General features: G+C 34.4%; 1 protein-coding gene across 1 annotated transcript in view; it reads left to right on the top strand.

The window, feature by feature from the left end:
• LOC149806771 (mediator of RNA polymerase II transcription subunit 23-like) overlaps nt 1-18103 on the top strand; it is a 72669-nt gene that overhangs the window by 1230 nt on the left and 53336 nt on the right. The window contains exons 2-3 of the mRNA XM_089957331.1: nt 7982-8101; nt 14303-14427. Coding sequence (XP_089813457.1) covers nt 7982-8101; nt 14303-14427 — 245 coding nt within the window. The remainder of the gene's footprint in view (nt 1-7981; nt 8102-14302; nt 14428-18103) is intronic.

Below are 18103 nucleotides of genomic sequence, written 5' to 3'. Positions count from 1 at the left end.
ACCTGTCACCACCCACCCCCGAACAAAAATATCGGGTGATGTGTCTTACATTGTTGGACTAGTTCTCCATCTTTTTTTTCTGTAATTACTGGTGGTGGAGACCAACAGTGCTTGGAACTATTTGTGATGGAGTTTTCAGCCACATGCTCTATCACACTATTGTCTGCTATCTTGTCATTAATAAATTTATTTCAACTGACCTTTGTATATGGATGGTAAGCAAAAACATGCTTCTTTTCGGGGATTTGACAATTTGGCCCAAGACAATTCAGCCCAACTTGGACCAAAAAATAATACAATTCGGCTCAACTTGAAAGACAATTCACCCTAACTTAACAATACAACTGACTATAGTTGTAACATTTCTTTTTCAAAATAAATACTCAGTGATATACGTATATAATTTGTTTTTATCGTATAGTTCAAAGTTCTTGCTTTAGGTAACAGAACCATATAGAATTTTTTGTGGGATATAATGCATGTAATACATATGAAATAAAGGGAAGTCACCTTTCTAGTACAGTGTGACCCCACGATAACACGGTAGTTGGGAGCCATAGAACCTGACCACGTTATAGACTGAACCGTATTATAAACAACCAGGTCAGTTAGCTAATGATAATGTACCCAAAAAAAAATTGTGGGGGTGTATGTAATAAATGGGGGCGGTAAAACATGTGCTTTATTGACACATTTACCATCTTAAATTGATGCATATTAAATGAGAAATACACCTGTACTGAAAACAGAGAAGACATATATAATAGTTTACTTTATTTAGAGAACCGTGAATTGGTACATATACGTTAATCCTGTTTATATATAAATGTCTAATGTATAGCATGAATAGAGTATCAACACTGTGTACTCACCCGCGAACCTCATCATATTCATTGAATCCACAATACAAGTGATTCCGTCGAAAATATGCACACACAGAGCTTTAAAATATTCAATAATTTTGTAACAGGTCATTTTGGTCTGAATTCAGTGGAAAAACATAGCACAATCATGTAACGAATGACGAAGCACGTTTACTTTTCAGTACGTTCCAAATAGGTAAAAGTTAGTTTGTGTTTTAAGTTGCCGTTGGTAGCGTTCGTAAGCATAAACTTTTTTCGCTATGAAAAGGAAACTTTCACAGCACAGTTAATGTGCAAAATGCAAAAATCCATCAGATTCCATCACTTTTATTTAAGTTTGGTACTAACTTCCTTTGAAGAAAAGTTCTTTGCTGTTATTGAAAGATTGTTGTCAGCTTTCTTTGATGAAGGGTGCATGCGCTATAAGGGGGTTAGTATCTCCCCTTGAAAACACCAGGGCATCTCAGTGCAACTCACTTCCAAATAGTTCAGTCAGTTAAGAGGGCATATGTAGATCAAGAAAATGTGACAGACTGCTCACATTACACAAGCAGGATCTATATCTCACTATCTTAAAAAGAAATTCTATCAATATTTGATCAGTTGTTTTTACTTCTTTTTTTTTTTTCATTCACTAACTTGCGCTGCTCCCAGCTTTCAAATAAATATTCTCTGCTCAGAACTTTATTTTCTTTCCATTACTACCTTATGCTCTCGTTTGTATTATTTGATTGTGCGAAAGTGTATTGCTGCGTAAACGTTCTTGCAATTTATCTTGCTTGAAGAATAATCAAAATATGTTTATTTTTTACAGCTTCAGTCATAGCAGTTAATGGTGGTTGAAAGACAACGAGAAAAAATTCTAACTTCTTAAGGTTCTTTAATTTCTGATTTAGACTGTTGCTTTTCTATTAATATTCATTATATTTTTCGTGAAATAACTTTTTTCAAAATGCACAAATGTCCACCATGCTTGAACAGACAGGCGCACATACGAGTCCCCTGGATGATTATTTTAATTTTATTTCCTTGAACGGTTGGAAATGTTAGAGCATACAATTTGGAGAAATATCAAGGTTAGACACACTATGCATGTATAGAACATTTGTGGCTCTCACCTATCTGCCTGTCTGTCTGTATGTATGTATGTCTCCTTTCATCTGGTGCATGGCTATGTATATCCTCGAATGAATGTGTGTTCGCATACATGTATTACATAAACATACTTCTGGTTAAAAACGAGTATAAAATGATGCTAAGATAGAAAGAGTGACTGATAAATAACGACAACAAATATGAATATTTGTGAGTATCCATTTATTATTGACTTGTAGAGCATGTTCTTGCAAGCAGTCTCTTTTTTATATCATACTGTTTGCAATTTTACGTCCGGTCACATTGATCAATATTGATTTAAAAGGTAAACCAAAGTAATATGATGGAATCTGTGAAATAATTGGATCTTTAAAGCTTACGTATTTGATGCAAGGAAAGTTAAACAGAATTAAACTAATTTTAAGAAGGCTGTTGTAGATGAATTTGCTGCAATCAGACATTTTGTCTAAAGACCTCAGCAAATTTGAGAGCTATTCTGTGTCAGCATAAGCAAAGAAAAATCATGCTGAAAGTTATTGCATGTACCGTCCAATACTTGATGTTTCAAAAGTTGAAAAGAAAATGAAACCAAAAAAACGCCATTGGGCATGTTATTTAATCTAAATATTGTATGATATTTACACCCAAATATGAATACATATTCCATCTGCATTAATTACACTCCTTTATCTTTATGATAGCTAAGTAAGTATTGCTTTGTTAAGTGCCTCTGAATACATTAAAATACTGTGTTCCATTTTTTTAAAGAAAACTTTTCTGGTTTAAAATATTGAGCATTACAAATCAGCTGACGTATCGAATTCGTGTTATAATTTTCTTATCACACTTGTGTTATAACTTTCTTAACTCGTGTTATAAATGAACTATTAGCCTTGCGAAAGTAACTGAGAAAGAAGGATATGTCAACATATGAAAAATGCAAATTGTTGAGATTGTTTTCATTAAAGTTATTTATCCAAAAATGTGCAATAAATGTTTAAAATCAGAGAGCAAAGTGAGATGTTCCTACAAATGTATCTGAAATTATGGATAATGAATACCGTATATATTTTCAGGTATGGACAGTGTATTTAATTTAATTATTTGATATCATTCAAGTATGGAAAGTAAATATTATTTAATTATCTGATATAATGTAAGTATGGAAACTGAATCTAATTATCTAATTTAATGTCTATAATTATTCTTCTAGTATGAACAAAAGAATTTTGACATATATAATTGATTCATTGCTTTAACCATAATGATCTGTAGTACAGCTAAGATTCCTTCCTTTGTTGACTTTATGTTTCACTAATCCAGTGTAAAACGGTGAACTATCCGCAACTGAAATTTTTTTGTGGGTATGCACATTGGAGCTAAGGGAGGTAATTTTAGGCGCTACGATCGGTAAGTCCGTTGCAACCGTGAAACCCCCTATTGAAGTCACTGCTAGAGGACAGCTTTGGAGAACCAAACAAATGCCCATTTCTTATTGTGGCGGCAACATCAAATAATTGTATTGCATGATTGAGTCGGTGCTTCAAAGGTAATTTGTTTCCTTTGAAATTTCAGTAAACTATTTTATCTGGGCACATTATCAAAAAGGAATTGGCCATTGTTTGGACTACTCTAGTTACTGTCCCTCCATGCCTATTGAATAAACCAATAAGTAAGATGTATTTTTTTTTTTACATTGGTGGTAGCAGCGTTATGCTGCCTTCCACACATGCGTCTGAAAATTTACAAAGGGTCAACAGACAATAGAGACACAGGTGTTCTGACGACAGGGATTATTACAGAAAATGTGAGTGTTCTGAAGGATTTAATTCTGAGTGTAAAGAAGAGGAATTTTACTTACCATCCATATACAAATGTCAGTCTTTGTAAATATATTAGTTACTAGCCAGCGGCCAAAAATCCGATGAAAGATAGATTACGAGACAATGCCTCATCAGGTTCAAATGTCAACAGCTAAAAAGCAGATATTTCACAACATACAGAACTCATGCTCGATGTCAAGATAAGTGGATTATGATATAACAATGCATTGTTTAGAGGGTTTGTCAGTATGGACAAAGAATTTGTTTATGTAACAATAGATAAATTTCAGTGCATTTTATATCCAATTTGCGGCTTCCTTTGATGGGGCCTCTGAATTTCTGCACTCCAAACCAATGGTTTGTATATAAAAGTTTAAACAGCCAACAATGTCGCCAATAAAAAAAAGCCAAGTATTATGTTTTGCAGCCAACAAGCAAAAACAATCCAAGTTTGCAACATTGGCAAAGACCTATGCAATCCCAGAATAAATTTTTAAGAAGAAAAAAAATACTTTTTCGTGTACAAGAAAAATACGTATAAAATTTCAGGAGCCAAGCCACAATCGTCTTACATTATTGATACGCGTTCTCTTCCCCAAAATGATAACGAACTTTTTCATGTTTTTTCGTACTTTTTAAGAAATTTCGGGAGCCATGCCATGACCGTGCTGTATCTGAATTTGTGTTATAACGGAGCGCGCTATAGTGATTCACACTGTATTTATTTTGTTTATCAAATTGAGAACTAATGTCAGTGATGTACAGTAATTCTTTCCTACCGGTGAATGTGTGCGCTGGTTTGAGAACACCATTTCATCCTCAAATTAATTAGGTTGTAAAATAGAATAGCTTTTGAAAAACATTTGAATAAATTTGAATCATTTGTTGAATTTGATAAATGTTTTTTAAGTTATAAAAAGTAAGATCTTTCGAATATCTTTAAGGGAAAGAGTCCCAAAAATAAATCATACATGAGAGAAAATACATCTGAAAAAAATAAGTATAGTAGAGATGGATGTGATGCTTTGGGAGTTACGTAGACAACTTGTCTAGTTGTTGTTTGAAGAAAAAGAACTTGTTGAAACTATTGTTAATTTGGGAGGAATTGTCTTATTTTTGGTCCACATTGTCTTTGGACAGATTTGTCTATAATCCCTTCTTTTAACCCAGAAGATTTAATCCTTCAGAACACTCACTTTTTTAGTATTAATCCCAGTCAGAACAGAACACCTGTGTCTCCATTGGCTATTGACCTGAAATTGTTTTAATTGCTGATGCATACTTGGATGCCAGCAGCCCAATAGTACATGAGAGCCAAAGGTTGAAGACTTAAGTGCAAATAGTGCCAAGCATCGTTGGTCTCTGCTGCTAGTAATGTCCGAAAGAAAAATTGGCAGAGAACTACTTTTTGATCTAAGTAGTGGTCACTAATGTTACAGGTGAGTAACTCTAACTTTACAAATTTAACATGGGTTAGTTCTGGAATCACATTATCTAAACCGACTTCTATGTAATAAATACTATAAGAATGTTGTTTACTGCACTTATATGTCCTTTTGATAGCCAGATGGGTGAAAAATTACTTTGACAGGTAGAAATAGATGCAAGTCATGATTGCTTTACATTTACTTCAAGTTATGATCAGGCTGAATACACTGATGCATTTTGAATGACTAATATATAGTTAACTCATACCAGCTTTGCCTGTAATTATGACAACTCAGTCCAGGTAATGCCCTTTCAAAATTTAGTTTGCCAAGCGCCAATAATTTGGACATGCTATACATTGAGAGCAGGCAAAAATTGAATAGGGAATTAATTGTAGATGATTGCAAGAAATTAAGTTTTAGTAGTTTCCATGTATGCATTTTTCTTGATTATACCATTATATGAGGTTGATTGCACATGGCCTGTGTTAGACTGGTCACTCTAAGCCAGACTAAACAAATATAAAGATGACACTTAATCTTGAATCTGTATTTTCATCAGAGGTTCCCTTCATTTCTTAAATCAGAAAGTTTTGGACTTCCAGATAATCAATTTTGAAAGTCCTAGCCATAAATGTTGAATAGTACAAACACACTTGCATCTGTCTGATCAAAGTTTTAAATAATTGACAAGTTGCTAAATGTATTGTTTTTTATGCTAGCATACACAACAATCATTTCCTTATTATCATGAAGCCATGCATCATGCAATTTGATCAAAATAGTACATGACTGGTACAGTGCAGTACTTAATATTTTAACTTTTTGTTATTTCTTGTTTAGTTTTGAGAACTTTGCTAATAATGTTGTTGTAGGGTTTAATGCCATTTTTCAGCACACGATGGGCTATACATGGTGGCCAGTATTAATGGTGGATGAAGAACCCGGGAAAACCCCGGAAAGAACCACCGACCCACAAGAAGCTACTGGCAAGCTTTCTCACATACCCACATTGGCTGAATCCGAGACTGGAACCCATGCAGACAGAGGTGAGATGGCTGTGATCCGTAACGAAGAGCACTTTAGACTACTCGGCCACTCGGGGGCCCCGCGAATAAAGTTTGGCATGGCATCTTTTTTCTTTTTTCCAAAGACTGACAGCCTTTGCATAAAGAAATATGAAATGGGTGGTCGTAAAGCAGTTTTCATTATCATTGACATGACTTCAGGACCAAGATTTGTCTTTGATTTTGATTTGATTATATTCTGCAAGCTAAACTCTCTTTCATTTGCAATAGATGGCATAGGAATATACATTCTAAATTCATCAAGGTTTGATGTCTTTGGAATTATTTTTCTGGATTTGTCAGAAATTGCATCTTGCTCAAACAAGGAAATTTGCTTGTCCTGACATCTTTTTGAGAGTAATAAGAGTAACTAGGTTGGAGGAAGCTATTCCTTTAAACTGGGGTACACAGCTCAAACAAGAGCCAGAATCAACCTTGATAGGAAACTTAGCAGTTTGCACTGTGAAAATTTTCTGTTTACAATAAATCATAAATACACTTGTGTAAAGCAAGGACACAGGTTGCGAACATCACTGAATATGCCAACAGGTTTCATGCATCCTGTGGGCCATATGTTGTGTACCCCTGCATTAGAACATATGAATACAATTCAACTAGGACATTACTTAGTATGACTGCTACTTTGTGTGCATTTACTAATAATGCTTTGAATACCTCCTTGATACTGGAAGGTTAGTTGCTTATATTAGTTAACAAAATATTACTTTACTTTAAAGAAATTCTGAGTTTTTTTCCGTTGCAAAGATTTAAGACACAAAAATATCCCCATTAGAAAGAAAGTCCAAAGCATCACCACTCCCAGTATTAAATGGTACATGTACTGTGCTTGACCTAATGATTATGGAAATGAGGTGGCCTCTTGAGAAAAGTGCCAAATAAACATGGGGGACCACTGTGTTACTGCACTTGAACTTTTGATTATAGAAAATATGTTGGCCTATCATCAAGGGATGGCTTAACTGGGTATGTGAATAATAAACAGGGGGATCAACATGCTACATATAATGTACTTGAGGTATTGACTATAGAGGATGATGTGTCCTCTGGCAAACTGCCTAATAAAAAGGGGGAACACTGTGTTACATTTACTGTTCTTGACTTGCTGACTTAGTATAGAGGATGAGCTAGTGTTTTCTTACCTGATGGCCTATTTTAAAGAGTGCCTAATAAACAGGGTGATCATTTCACAACATATACTATACTAACTAGTTACTATATAGATGATGAGCTGGTTTTTCTTTGGAAAATGACTAAACTGGAGAAGTATCTAATTAATAGGCAGACCATGCTGTTATATATACTGTACTTGACCTAATGACTAAAGAGAATGTGGTGGACTTTCCTCAGTGGATGGCCTGTTTGGAGAAGTGCCTAATAAGCAGGGGGATTGCTGGGCTATATATACTGTACTTGATCTATTGATTATAACTTACGAGTTGGACTCTCCTCAGAGGTAGATCTATAAACAGGGGATCACTGTAACTGTAAACAGGGTCATTGCAGATCTGCATGGATGGCTTGCAACCTGAGTGTTTGAGGGGGGGGGGGGGTCCAGGAGGAACTTTGAAAACTCTTGGTTATATTAACAGTGTGATTATTTTAATTTGTTGACATAAATAATTAAAAATATATTAGACCTCTAGTTTGAAAAAATGTCAATTCAGCAGTTTTCTTTTTTTTTGCAGAGAGGTGAGGCCATAGAGGAGGGGTTTTCAGGTTTTATCAAGCACACAGCAACATCTCTGCAATGGAAAAGAGAACTCTGCTTCAACACCATGACTGCACTGTGGGCTTCCACACCACAGGTCAGTTTGGAGATTTCTCCAGTTGCGTTATTTGGAGAGGGGGTGACAAATTGGGTTTTAATACCTCTTGTGGCTATGGCATACTGTCCACTCTTCTGTTACTAAGAATATAGTGTGTTCTCTTATTTGAATTATGCCCTCTATTTCCCAGTATTTACATTGGATTTAAGCAATACTTTATTTTCAAGTCAAAAATTATCTGAGTTATTTTGGTCACATGACTCTAAAAGAGAATAATAGAAATTACATTGTAACAAATTTTAACTGAGTAACCAGGTTACATTATTTAATTGCAAGTTAGTAAAAATGCTTAAGCAACTACCATTAATCAATTTTTTTTAAAATACAAATATATTTTTTTTATATACTTTCTCAATAATGGCACTTTCAAGGATTTCTGAACGCATCTGAAACATCACCAGTACCTTGTACACGAGGGCAAATGCACGTTTTTAGATCATACTTTTCATCCTCATTTCTTTGTTGCAGATTAAACATTACCGTAACTATTCATACATAACACACTAAACAGCATAACATTACAGACATGGCTCCTTTATAGTTGGTATATGAACTAAACCCTTCTTTCCAACCAAATCAACACAGACCTGAGTGCATCTGTTTCTAGAAGCAGTGGTTTTTGTAATGTGTAATCACTCACTTTTTATAGCTTCATTACAACAGTCCATTGCTATGATTGCAGATTTATGGTTTATATATTTGTCTGCATGCTTGTAGTGTGAGTGTGTGTGATTTGGAATTTGTGAGTGTGTGTGATTTGGAATTTTAATGTAGCTTTAACAATTTTTCAGTCATATCACTATGGTATCTGCATTGTGACAGTTTATAGTGATGTCTAGCACTGGGGCATCATGCTTCAGACATATAGCATGATGTCCCACCCATTCACATTATTCTGACACCAAGCAAGACAGCTGTTAGTACCATTTTTGCAAGTCATTGATATGACTTGGCGGGGGATCGAACCCACGACCTCCCGCATCCGAGGCGGATGCTCTAACCACTAGGCCACCAGAGCGGTCCATGCTTGTTGTAATTTTAGGCATTGGTTAAATAGTATCTGCTTCAGTGCTCTTTTCTGTATTTTCACAAAATACGAGTCAAGTCAGAAAACAACTTTGACCTAACAATGCTTCTCGCGAATTCCACAACATAGCATTGTCCCATACATTTCTGACCTACATAATTGCATTTTAAACTTATAATACCTAGGTTTTGCTTTCTATGAATTCTATATTTTTCTGAAGCTTCGAAACACAAGTTTATGTTTTATCATTGAGGGATAACATGCAGAAATCGGGCAGTATTGCTACAAACTTACTCAGAAAACTGTTAATGGTCAATCACCTAGCAGAACATACCTGTGAATGTACAAGAGTTTGTCAGCGTAATTGATATAAAAACTAGGCCTAGCTACTGATGGCTTTTTTAATACATTTCGGTACAACACAACACTAGAACTAACTTGGCTAAGGCAAAGGGACATCTAAAAAAGTATGGTCAGTCAATGTACCTCAAAAAATCACAGGTTGAAGACCTTTTCGCTTTCCTAACAGAAGAAGGTGAAGTTACATTTTTTAGGCAACTTAGTCAACCACTTCGCCTCGTAGCATGACCCCTTAAGAATAGTTTGTGCTTTTAATAACATGATGCTTTCTGTATTTAGTTCTTCCTGCCTTTTAATCTTGAAAGGAAAAGCAGGGCTATGTGATGAGACATCTCAAACAGTATAAGAATGTTTACCTCCCTTAACATATACAAAATATCTACATACAATTTAGTCTTAGTGAGTCTTTAAGAGACAGGAATATGTTGAGGAGATCAAGTCGAAGTGAATTCAGATGCTATATTCACTGAGTTCTTTTGTTAATTATGAGCAAAATACAAATGTGGTTTTGTATTTATTACATAGCCCTATTTTACACTTTCCAGATACGTTCATTTATCCAGACTGAATGGATGATATTGAAGCATGTTGAAGCACAGATGTCTATGGAAATAATGTAAATCAGTTTGTGTGTGAAATATATATATAACAAATTGAATATTGGTATACAATACCAGCTCAATCATTGTAAAATTAAAATGGATATGTAATAAAGTTTGAAAGATCTGTTCAGTGCTTCAAAACAGTATAGAATCATTGCAAAAGAAATTGCTCATTATAAGTAGTTGTATATCATTTCTTAAAATATTTAATGGATTTTAAAATTAAATTTTCTTTTGAGAGCTGAAGATAAAAAAATAAGCTTAAAGCATTTTTAATTAAAGAGGCAAAACCCGTATCTTTTATGCGACTCAAATGATATTTTATTGTACCACATAAAAGTAACGGTGTCAGTGATTGATGCACAGTCATCTGTCAGTGAAGAAAGCATTGTCTTTCCCTCATTCAGTTATGCCTCATGTAATATTGTCTCCTTTATGTGATTTTGTTTCCTGGTCGTGTATGATTCGATAAAATAAAACTTATTGCCCATGTTTTAGGGAGATATGAAGATTTGTTTGTGGAGAACAAGTGCTGTACCGCTCTGGCTTATCCCATATGGAATATGTATGATTTGCCTTGAGTGAACACATCTTTTTAAACCCCCTAAACAAGTTCATTAAATGTATAATTTTGGGATTCTTTGGATGTTTATTCAAGAAATACACGTACTGAATGATTATCTTTCCATTTGATATATGTCTCAATCATGACATTGACACAAGTTAAGCCCCCAAACAATAAACTTAAATTTTACTTTAGAGGCAGGACTTTATTCTTCCAAGGAGCTATACTCTAGCTCGAATGCTGTATCATGTATTTCATTATAAGACAGTCTTGCTATAAAGTAGTATACTCTATGGCTCCCATAGACAGAATTGTAATGAGGTAGTAATATTATGAAATTGTTTTAGATATCTGTTGTGATGGTTGTGTGAAAAAGACTATCCAGATACTGAATTCTAAGACATATTTTAATGTGAAATCAAATCACATGCAAATTATCGCTGCTGTTTGTAAATATGACTACATCCTATGCCATGGGAAAGTCGCTGATTGTAGAAAAAAAGTGAAAAATTATCCTTACAGAAGTGTTAAAATGTAAATCTTTGGAAATAATATGTAAAGACTTGCAGTCAAATGGTTCTGGGTGGTGAAGGGTAACAGTTGGTGAGGTGGTACATGTATGCCACAGGAAATCGATGCAATTTTGTTTCAGTCTCAGAAGAGCTTGCCAGCTGAGAAATGTAAGCAGAGGCTAAAGGAAACTTAGATGCATGGTTAATTTGTCTCAAAAGTTGTGTGCCTAACTTGTGTTTAGACATATTTTTTCTCTACATTTATTGCCTAAATGTATGTTTTCTGAGGGCAAAAGGTTATTTACAGTCAAACCCACTTATTTTGACCTCAGTTATCTTGAGAACTGATGTATTTTGAGTGTTATGGTCTGGTCCCAAAAATATCCTTCTTTGATATTCTAATTTTTCCCTGCTTATCTTGAACCCTGTTAAATTGATAATAGTTGGCATAATGTTTAACTACCGGTATGTGCAACTTTTCATCTACATCTGAGAGAAATTGTACAGGATATGATCAGCCAAAGTGACTAATTTTCACACACAATTTTGGTTTGTTACACTAGTCACAAGTCAACACTTGCAAAAGAAAATACTTTAAATTCTAAATTTTTTCATTTGGCATCTGCCAAACAAGTTGTGTAGAGGTACTTTTTATGTTTATGATACTCTGCTTTTCGATTGTTTATGTTACCAGGGAAACAAAGTGCAGCTCAAGTAGTATATAAAAATATAATGCAAAACCATGGAGTACAGTCATAAGTAGTAGAACAATAAGAGTGCTGGAGCATAGGGTACCTTTAATATCATTCTTTACATCTAGCAAAATCTACTGGATTGCATGACTTGTCCCTCTTGGGATGCAAACCCAACTATCCAGTAGCATGGTGCATTGTACATCTGCCAAAAATGATGGGGGCAATAGACCTAGAAAGGATACTTTGGAAATTTAACATCAAAAATATGACTTTGTACCTGAGGGAAGCCATTACAGGTGTATTTGAGTGAAATGTATTTGTGCAAACATGGACCGGCACTGGAAATTGCTTGTTCATCAGTCCATTCATGTTGTGTTTCCCTTGTCTCGATCATGTAGGAACAGTGTTCAAATTTGAACAACTTAATTTTGATTTGATGCAGTGACATCCAGTGTAATTCACAGACCTGAATCACAGAAATATCCGAATAATCTGCCAAGGTACAGATAAAGTTATTCTATTAGAACCTTGACTAGTAAAGACATGGTATCAACATTATTATGAATTTGTGTTATTGTTTTTAAAGTTCATTGATATCAACAGCATTATGAATTTATGCAACAATTTTTAAACTTATTTTTATAACCTCATGTTGTTTTCATTTATCACAACACACTTTTTTGGCAGAAGAAAATGTAGTAAGTTTTCCTTCCTATCCCAGCATGTTTTTGTGGTTGGATTCCCGGAAGCCATCTTACAGTTGTTGATAAATAATCCAGTTCTAGTATTTTGTTAAAATAAGCTATTTATTTTAGTTAATAAACATTACGTTCCTGAATAAAATCAGCTATACATTCTATTTGCAAAGTAGATTAATCGGACAAACTAGGCTTAGTAGGACTTCACAACAATCCAACAGTCTTTGAGAAATACAATGGTTATGGATTGCATCTATGTGGGGCGAGTCAGTAAGCATAGTTATGTTCTGGAACAACAATACTGTGTTTATATGGGACCAGTCAGTAAGCAGTCGATCTGGAACAACTATACTGTGTTTATATGGGGCAAGTCAGAAAACATAGTTGTTTTCTGGAACGAACTATGCTATGTTTATATGGGACAAGTCAGTAAGCATAGTTGTGTTCAGGAACAACTATACTCTGTTTATGTGGGATGAGTCAATAAACATAGTTGTGTTCAGGAACATTTATACTGTGTTTATGTGAGATGAGTCAGTAAGCATAGTTGTGTTCTGGAACAACAATACTGTGTTATGTGAGATGAGTCAGCAAGCATAGTTATGTTCTGGATCAACTATATTGTGTTTATATGGGGCAAGTCAGTAAACATAGTTGTTTTCTGGAACAACTATACTGTGTTTATGTGGGACAAGTCAGTAAGCATAGATGTGTTCTGGAACAGCTATACTGTGTTTATGTGGGACAAGTCAGTATAGATGTGTTCTGGAACAGTTATTCTGTGTTTATTGGTCTCACCATGAACTGGCCAGTAATCTTTAACAAAGACTAATTATTTCATGTAAGGCAATGACACTATTATTTCTTTTACACTTATCTCTGATTTACCTGGTGTAACTTCCAATGAATTGGGTTGTTCCACATTGTGTAATTTAATAATGTAATTTTAGTTGTTGTTGTTATTTAGGGGTTTAATGCCATTTTTCAGCACACGATAGGCTATGCATGGCTGCCAGTATTAATGGTGGAGGAAGAACCTGGGAAAACCTCAGGAAGAACCACTGACCCATGAGAAGCTACTGGCAAGCTTTCTCGCATACCCATATTGGCCGAATCCTAGACTCGAACCCACGTAGACAGAGGTGAGATGGCAGTGATCCGTAACAGAGAGTGCTTTAGACCACTCAGCCACTTGAAGCCCCTGTAATTTTAGTCTAATGGGTTCTTGCACAGCTGGACTAGTAACACAAAATCACCATAGCTATTGTCACATTAAATGAGAAATCTGAAATTTGTGTTGTTTATCTCAGATTGCCCTTAGCTTTTAATGACCACTATAACAGTTAACTGTATAAAATATCCAGGGCTGATAGTATTTGATGAGCATTAAGTGTGAATGAATCAAGACTGTTTTCTGTTTCTCCACACTACAGGTTATGAGCATATATTGCAATGTCAGAAAAGGTGTCTGTGTAACTCTTATATTTAATGGAAATCATGTCAGAAATGTTATGGGGCTTAGAAATAATGCAGTTGTATTTCTATGTGGAACGCCATGACATGGCTGGTATTTATGTGTATATTCTGCACATTTTCACAAATTACTGATTTTCATTATTGTATACAAATCTGTGAAGTATATTTTTGTAAGAAAGTAAATGCAGAAATGTTCTCTTTAGTTTTCAGTTATTTAAATACTGTAATGCCAATTTCTTCTGTAGGAGAGTCACCTTCTGGCTCTGAAGGCATATGTTCAGTGTTACTTTGAACAGACTAATCACAATCGGGTGGATCTTCTGGCAGAGATTCTGGAGGTCATGGTGGAAAACAGCATTGTACAAGCCAGGTGAGACCACTGAGACATTTTACTTTAGACCAGTTGACATGGTTTTAGTCAAATATAGTTACGTCCCATTTTTCAGGCCGAAATCATTTTAATTTGAAAATAGTTTATGCATTAATTCATAATCATAGTAGAATGCATAAGATATTGATCAACTTTGTTTCACTCTGCAAGAAATGTAATATCTGTATTATGATCCTCCTATCTTCAGGTCAGAAGTGATGTGGGGAATAAGTGGCATTATTGTGGGCTTCCAACATGGCGATAATTATATGCACAGAATTTGGTTTCACTCCATAAAAAATAATATTGTCTGCAACATATACAAATTCTACTTTATTTTTATATGTTAAAACCTAAATAATTTAAAAACTAGTATTCTTTCTTTGTAAAACTGCCCTGCACTTACCTGCTTTGTCCCCACCCTAGCTCCCAAGTTTTAGCCTGTTAGCTAAGACCCTGAGCTTGTTACTAGACCCATCACCAACATCAGTTGCATATTTACATTTATATTGTCTTGCCTATAGTTAAAGTCACAAAGGTCATGTAGGCATTCAGCAATGTCTATTTCAGTAATGGATGCCGTTTTTCACAATTTGATTCTACATACCATTAAGTGGCAAGTATTCACTTCGTTTTGGTTCTTATATGTCCACGTTCCTTTGGAAAGTCATTATTGAGAGGTCCCAAAAAGCGTATACAGCAAAATCAATGTTAAAGTATGTATACATATTTGGATGAAATGAACCTAAATGCGTGATCCGGTACAATCTAGATTGAATATCACGCACTGTGATGTCACAATGTAAGTTAGGCATGTTGAGAAACAAATTCGTACTACCCTAAAGTGTGATTCCACTTGACGTGCTAATTTCTTGACCTAAGTTTGGTACATTGCTACCATTGTAAAAGACCATAGAGATCAAGAATTTTCATTTGGAAGTTTATTGATCACAGTTAAAGTGCAGAGCATTGAATAATCAGGATTGAAAAGACTTTGGTTAAAGAAAATTACTGTTAAATTTTATATTTAATATAAAATGAGTAAATGGGCATACATGACCCATGTGACTTTTTACTATAGTAAGTGAATACAAATGGTTATAGGATAGGAACATCCTTAGTTCCATGTTATGACCCAGTATATTATATGATTTACTTTTTCTTGAGGATGTTCAGAATTTGACCACTGGACAGCCAGGTACTTTCCCTTCCACAAATTATAAACCCTGCTATCCTAGTCCAATAAATTGGTCCCCAAACCTGTACTGATATCATGCATCTGATGCAATCTGGTCTGCCTGCAACACATCAGTGTACATTGTAAATACTTACTGGTATTTTGCATGGCTCTTGGAATAAAACAACCCAACCTTCTGTCATCGCTTCAGATTTAATGGCTGTGTTCAGCTGTTTCATCTTAGTAATCAGATGCAACTTCTGTTCAGTCACTCATTTCAGTTTTGGTTTGGTCATGTGACTCAATTCGAGCATCCGTGGATTTGTCATGTGACGATCACATGCAAGTAGGAAACAAGCATTTATACTTTTTTTTCTTTTTTCTTTTATTAGCCCCATAATAGGTTGACCACTGGGTCAAGGAACCATCCCAAGGTCACCTTACAATCAAACATTTCTGGTTATCAGGTAATCTAGGGATAATAAATATAATCTACAGAAAAAGAAAAAAAACACACACATGCATGCACATATGCATATGGCACATAATCTAGGTGACATGAACTTTGTGAAAAAAGAGGACCAGTTTCTTAAAAAATGGACCTCAATAATGAACATGTAACTTGTATCTGACTTGATGGTAAACAGGAACAAAATACTGTAATATCACAAGCATCTATATTTAAGAGGGAAGAAAATTTCAAATTATTCAAAATAGTTGATTTCTTGTTCAGTTCAGTTAACGTGTGATTGAGCAACAAACACAAAATGGAGGATAGTATTTGTTCAGTCAAGTCATATGACCAAAGAAAATGAAACTTTCAGATGTGCAAGGTAGTGAAAGTTGCATCTGATTGGTTTATTGTGTCATTTGCATGTTTAAATGTCTTTTCATGCTGCTAAATTACATATCATATAGGTTGAGGATCTCAGTAGTTTCTCTCTTATGGCCCTTGGGCTGAGATGGAGAGGAGGGGTAAGGGGAACATTTGTGCATGACTCAGGGGTTCCACTCTGATTTGTATTGACATAGGAAATTGGTCACACGTATTGCTTCTTGGGAGCTTTTGACATTTTTGTAAAATAACGCCAATCTCTCTCCCAGGCCCCAGGCCCATAGATAAGGTAAAAATTGCAAATGTGTGACACATTACTCACCAATAGTACTATAATGTATGTAGTTTTGATTGTGTATGTGCAGTTCAAAGTCATTACTTGTGTGTGTGTGTGTGTGTCTATATATATATATATATATATAGACTCTAGCATGCTATGTTATCCCTATGCTTCTTTGGTAAATGGAAAATAATGAAATAATCTCGAACTTATAACACTTTCTTGTAGCTTCAGAGTAGAGCAAATAGCAGCGGCATGCAAAATGTGTCATTTATACTCACCTTTAAGTCGGGTCCAGCTGCAATCAACATATATCCAGATCTGCCATTACATAATGCACCAGCTGATCAGAGTCTGTATTGTTTTTACTGAGTACTCTTAACAAACTGTATTGACCAAGAATTGCTAGTCTGTTATGCAACAGCAGACCAGGGTTGGTGCTGTTGGCAGTTGGACCCAACCTATAAGTGAGTATATACAATAAATAAACATGTACTAAATATAGTCATAACATACAATAAATAAACATTTACTAAATATAGTCATAACATACAGTAAATAAACATGTAATAAATATAGTCATAACATACAATAAATAAACATGTACTAAATATAGTCATAACATACAATAAATAAACATTTACTAAATATAGTCATAACATACAATAAATAAACATGTACTAAATATAGTCATAACATACAATAAATAAACATGTAATAAATAGTCATAACATACAATAAATAAACATGTACTAAATATAGTCATAACATACAATAAATAAACATGTACTAAATATAGTCATAACATACAATAAATAAACATGTAATAAATACAGTCATAACATACAATAAATAAACATGTAATAAATACAGTCATAACATACAATAAATAAACATGTACTAAATATAGTCATAACATACAATAAATAAACATGTACTAAATATAGTCATAACATACAATAAATAAACATGTAATAAATACAGTCATAACATACTTATTGCTACTTATTATACATATTGATGTTTTAAAGAGGACAAGGTGGAGAAACATATGATGATATGTTACCTATTTATAGCAAGCTGAAAGGAACATGAAATGGATTTGTTTATATTAGAGTAAATTGTCAGTGATATGTGCACCAGTTGGCAAGGATTATGGAACAATTTCAAGATATTGACTACAGTATCATTTAAATCTACCTAATCACAGAGTACAGGATCATTTAAATCTACCTAATCATAGAGTACAGTATCATTTAAATCTACCTAATCATAGATTACATGACCTATAAATCTACCTAATCATCAAGTACAGTATCATTTAAATCTACCTAATCAAAGAGTACAGTATCATTTAAATCTACCTAATTATAGAGTACAGTAT

The sequence above is a fragment of the Sinohyriopsis cumingii genome, chromosome 1 (assembly GCF_028554795.1).
Source record: "Sinohyriopsis cumingii isolate HCF-2022 chromosome 1, ASM2855479v2, whole genome shotgun sequence".
Classification (NCBI taxonomy): domain Eukaryota; kingdom Metazoa; phylum Mollusca; class Bivalvia; order Unionida; family Unionidae; genus Sinohyriopsis; species Sinohyriopsis cumingii.
This window is presented reverse-complemented; position numbering and strand designations above follow the sequence as displayed.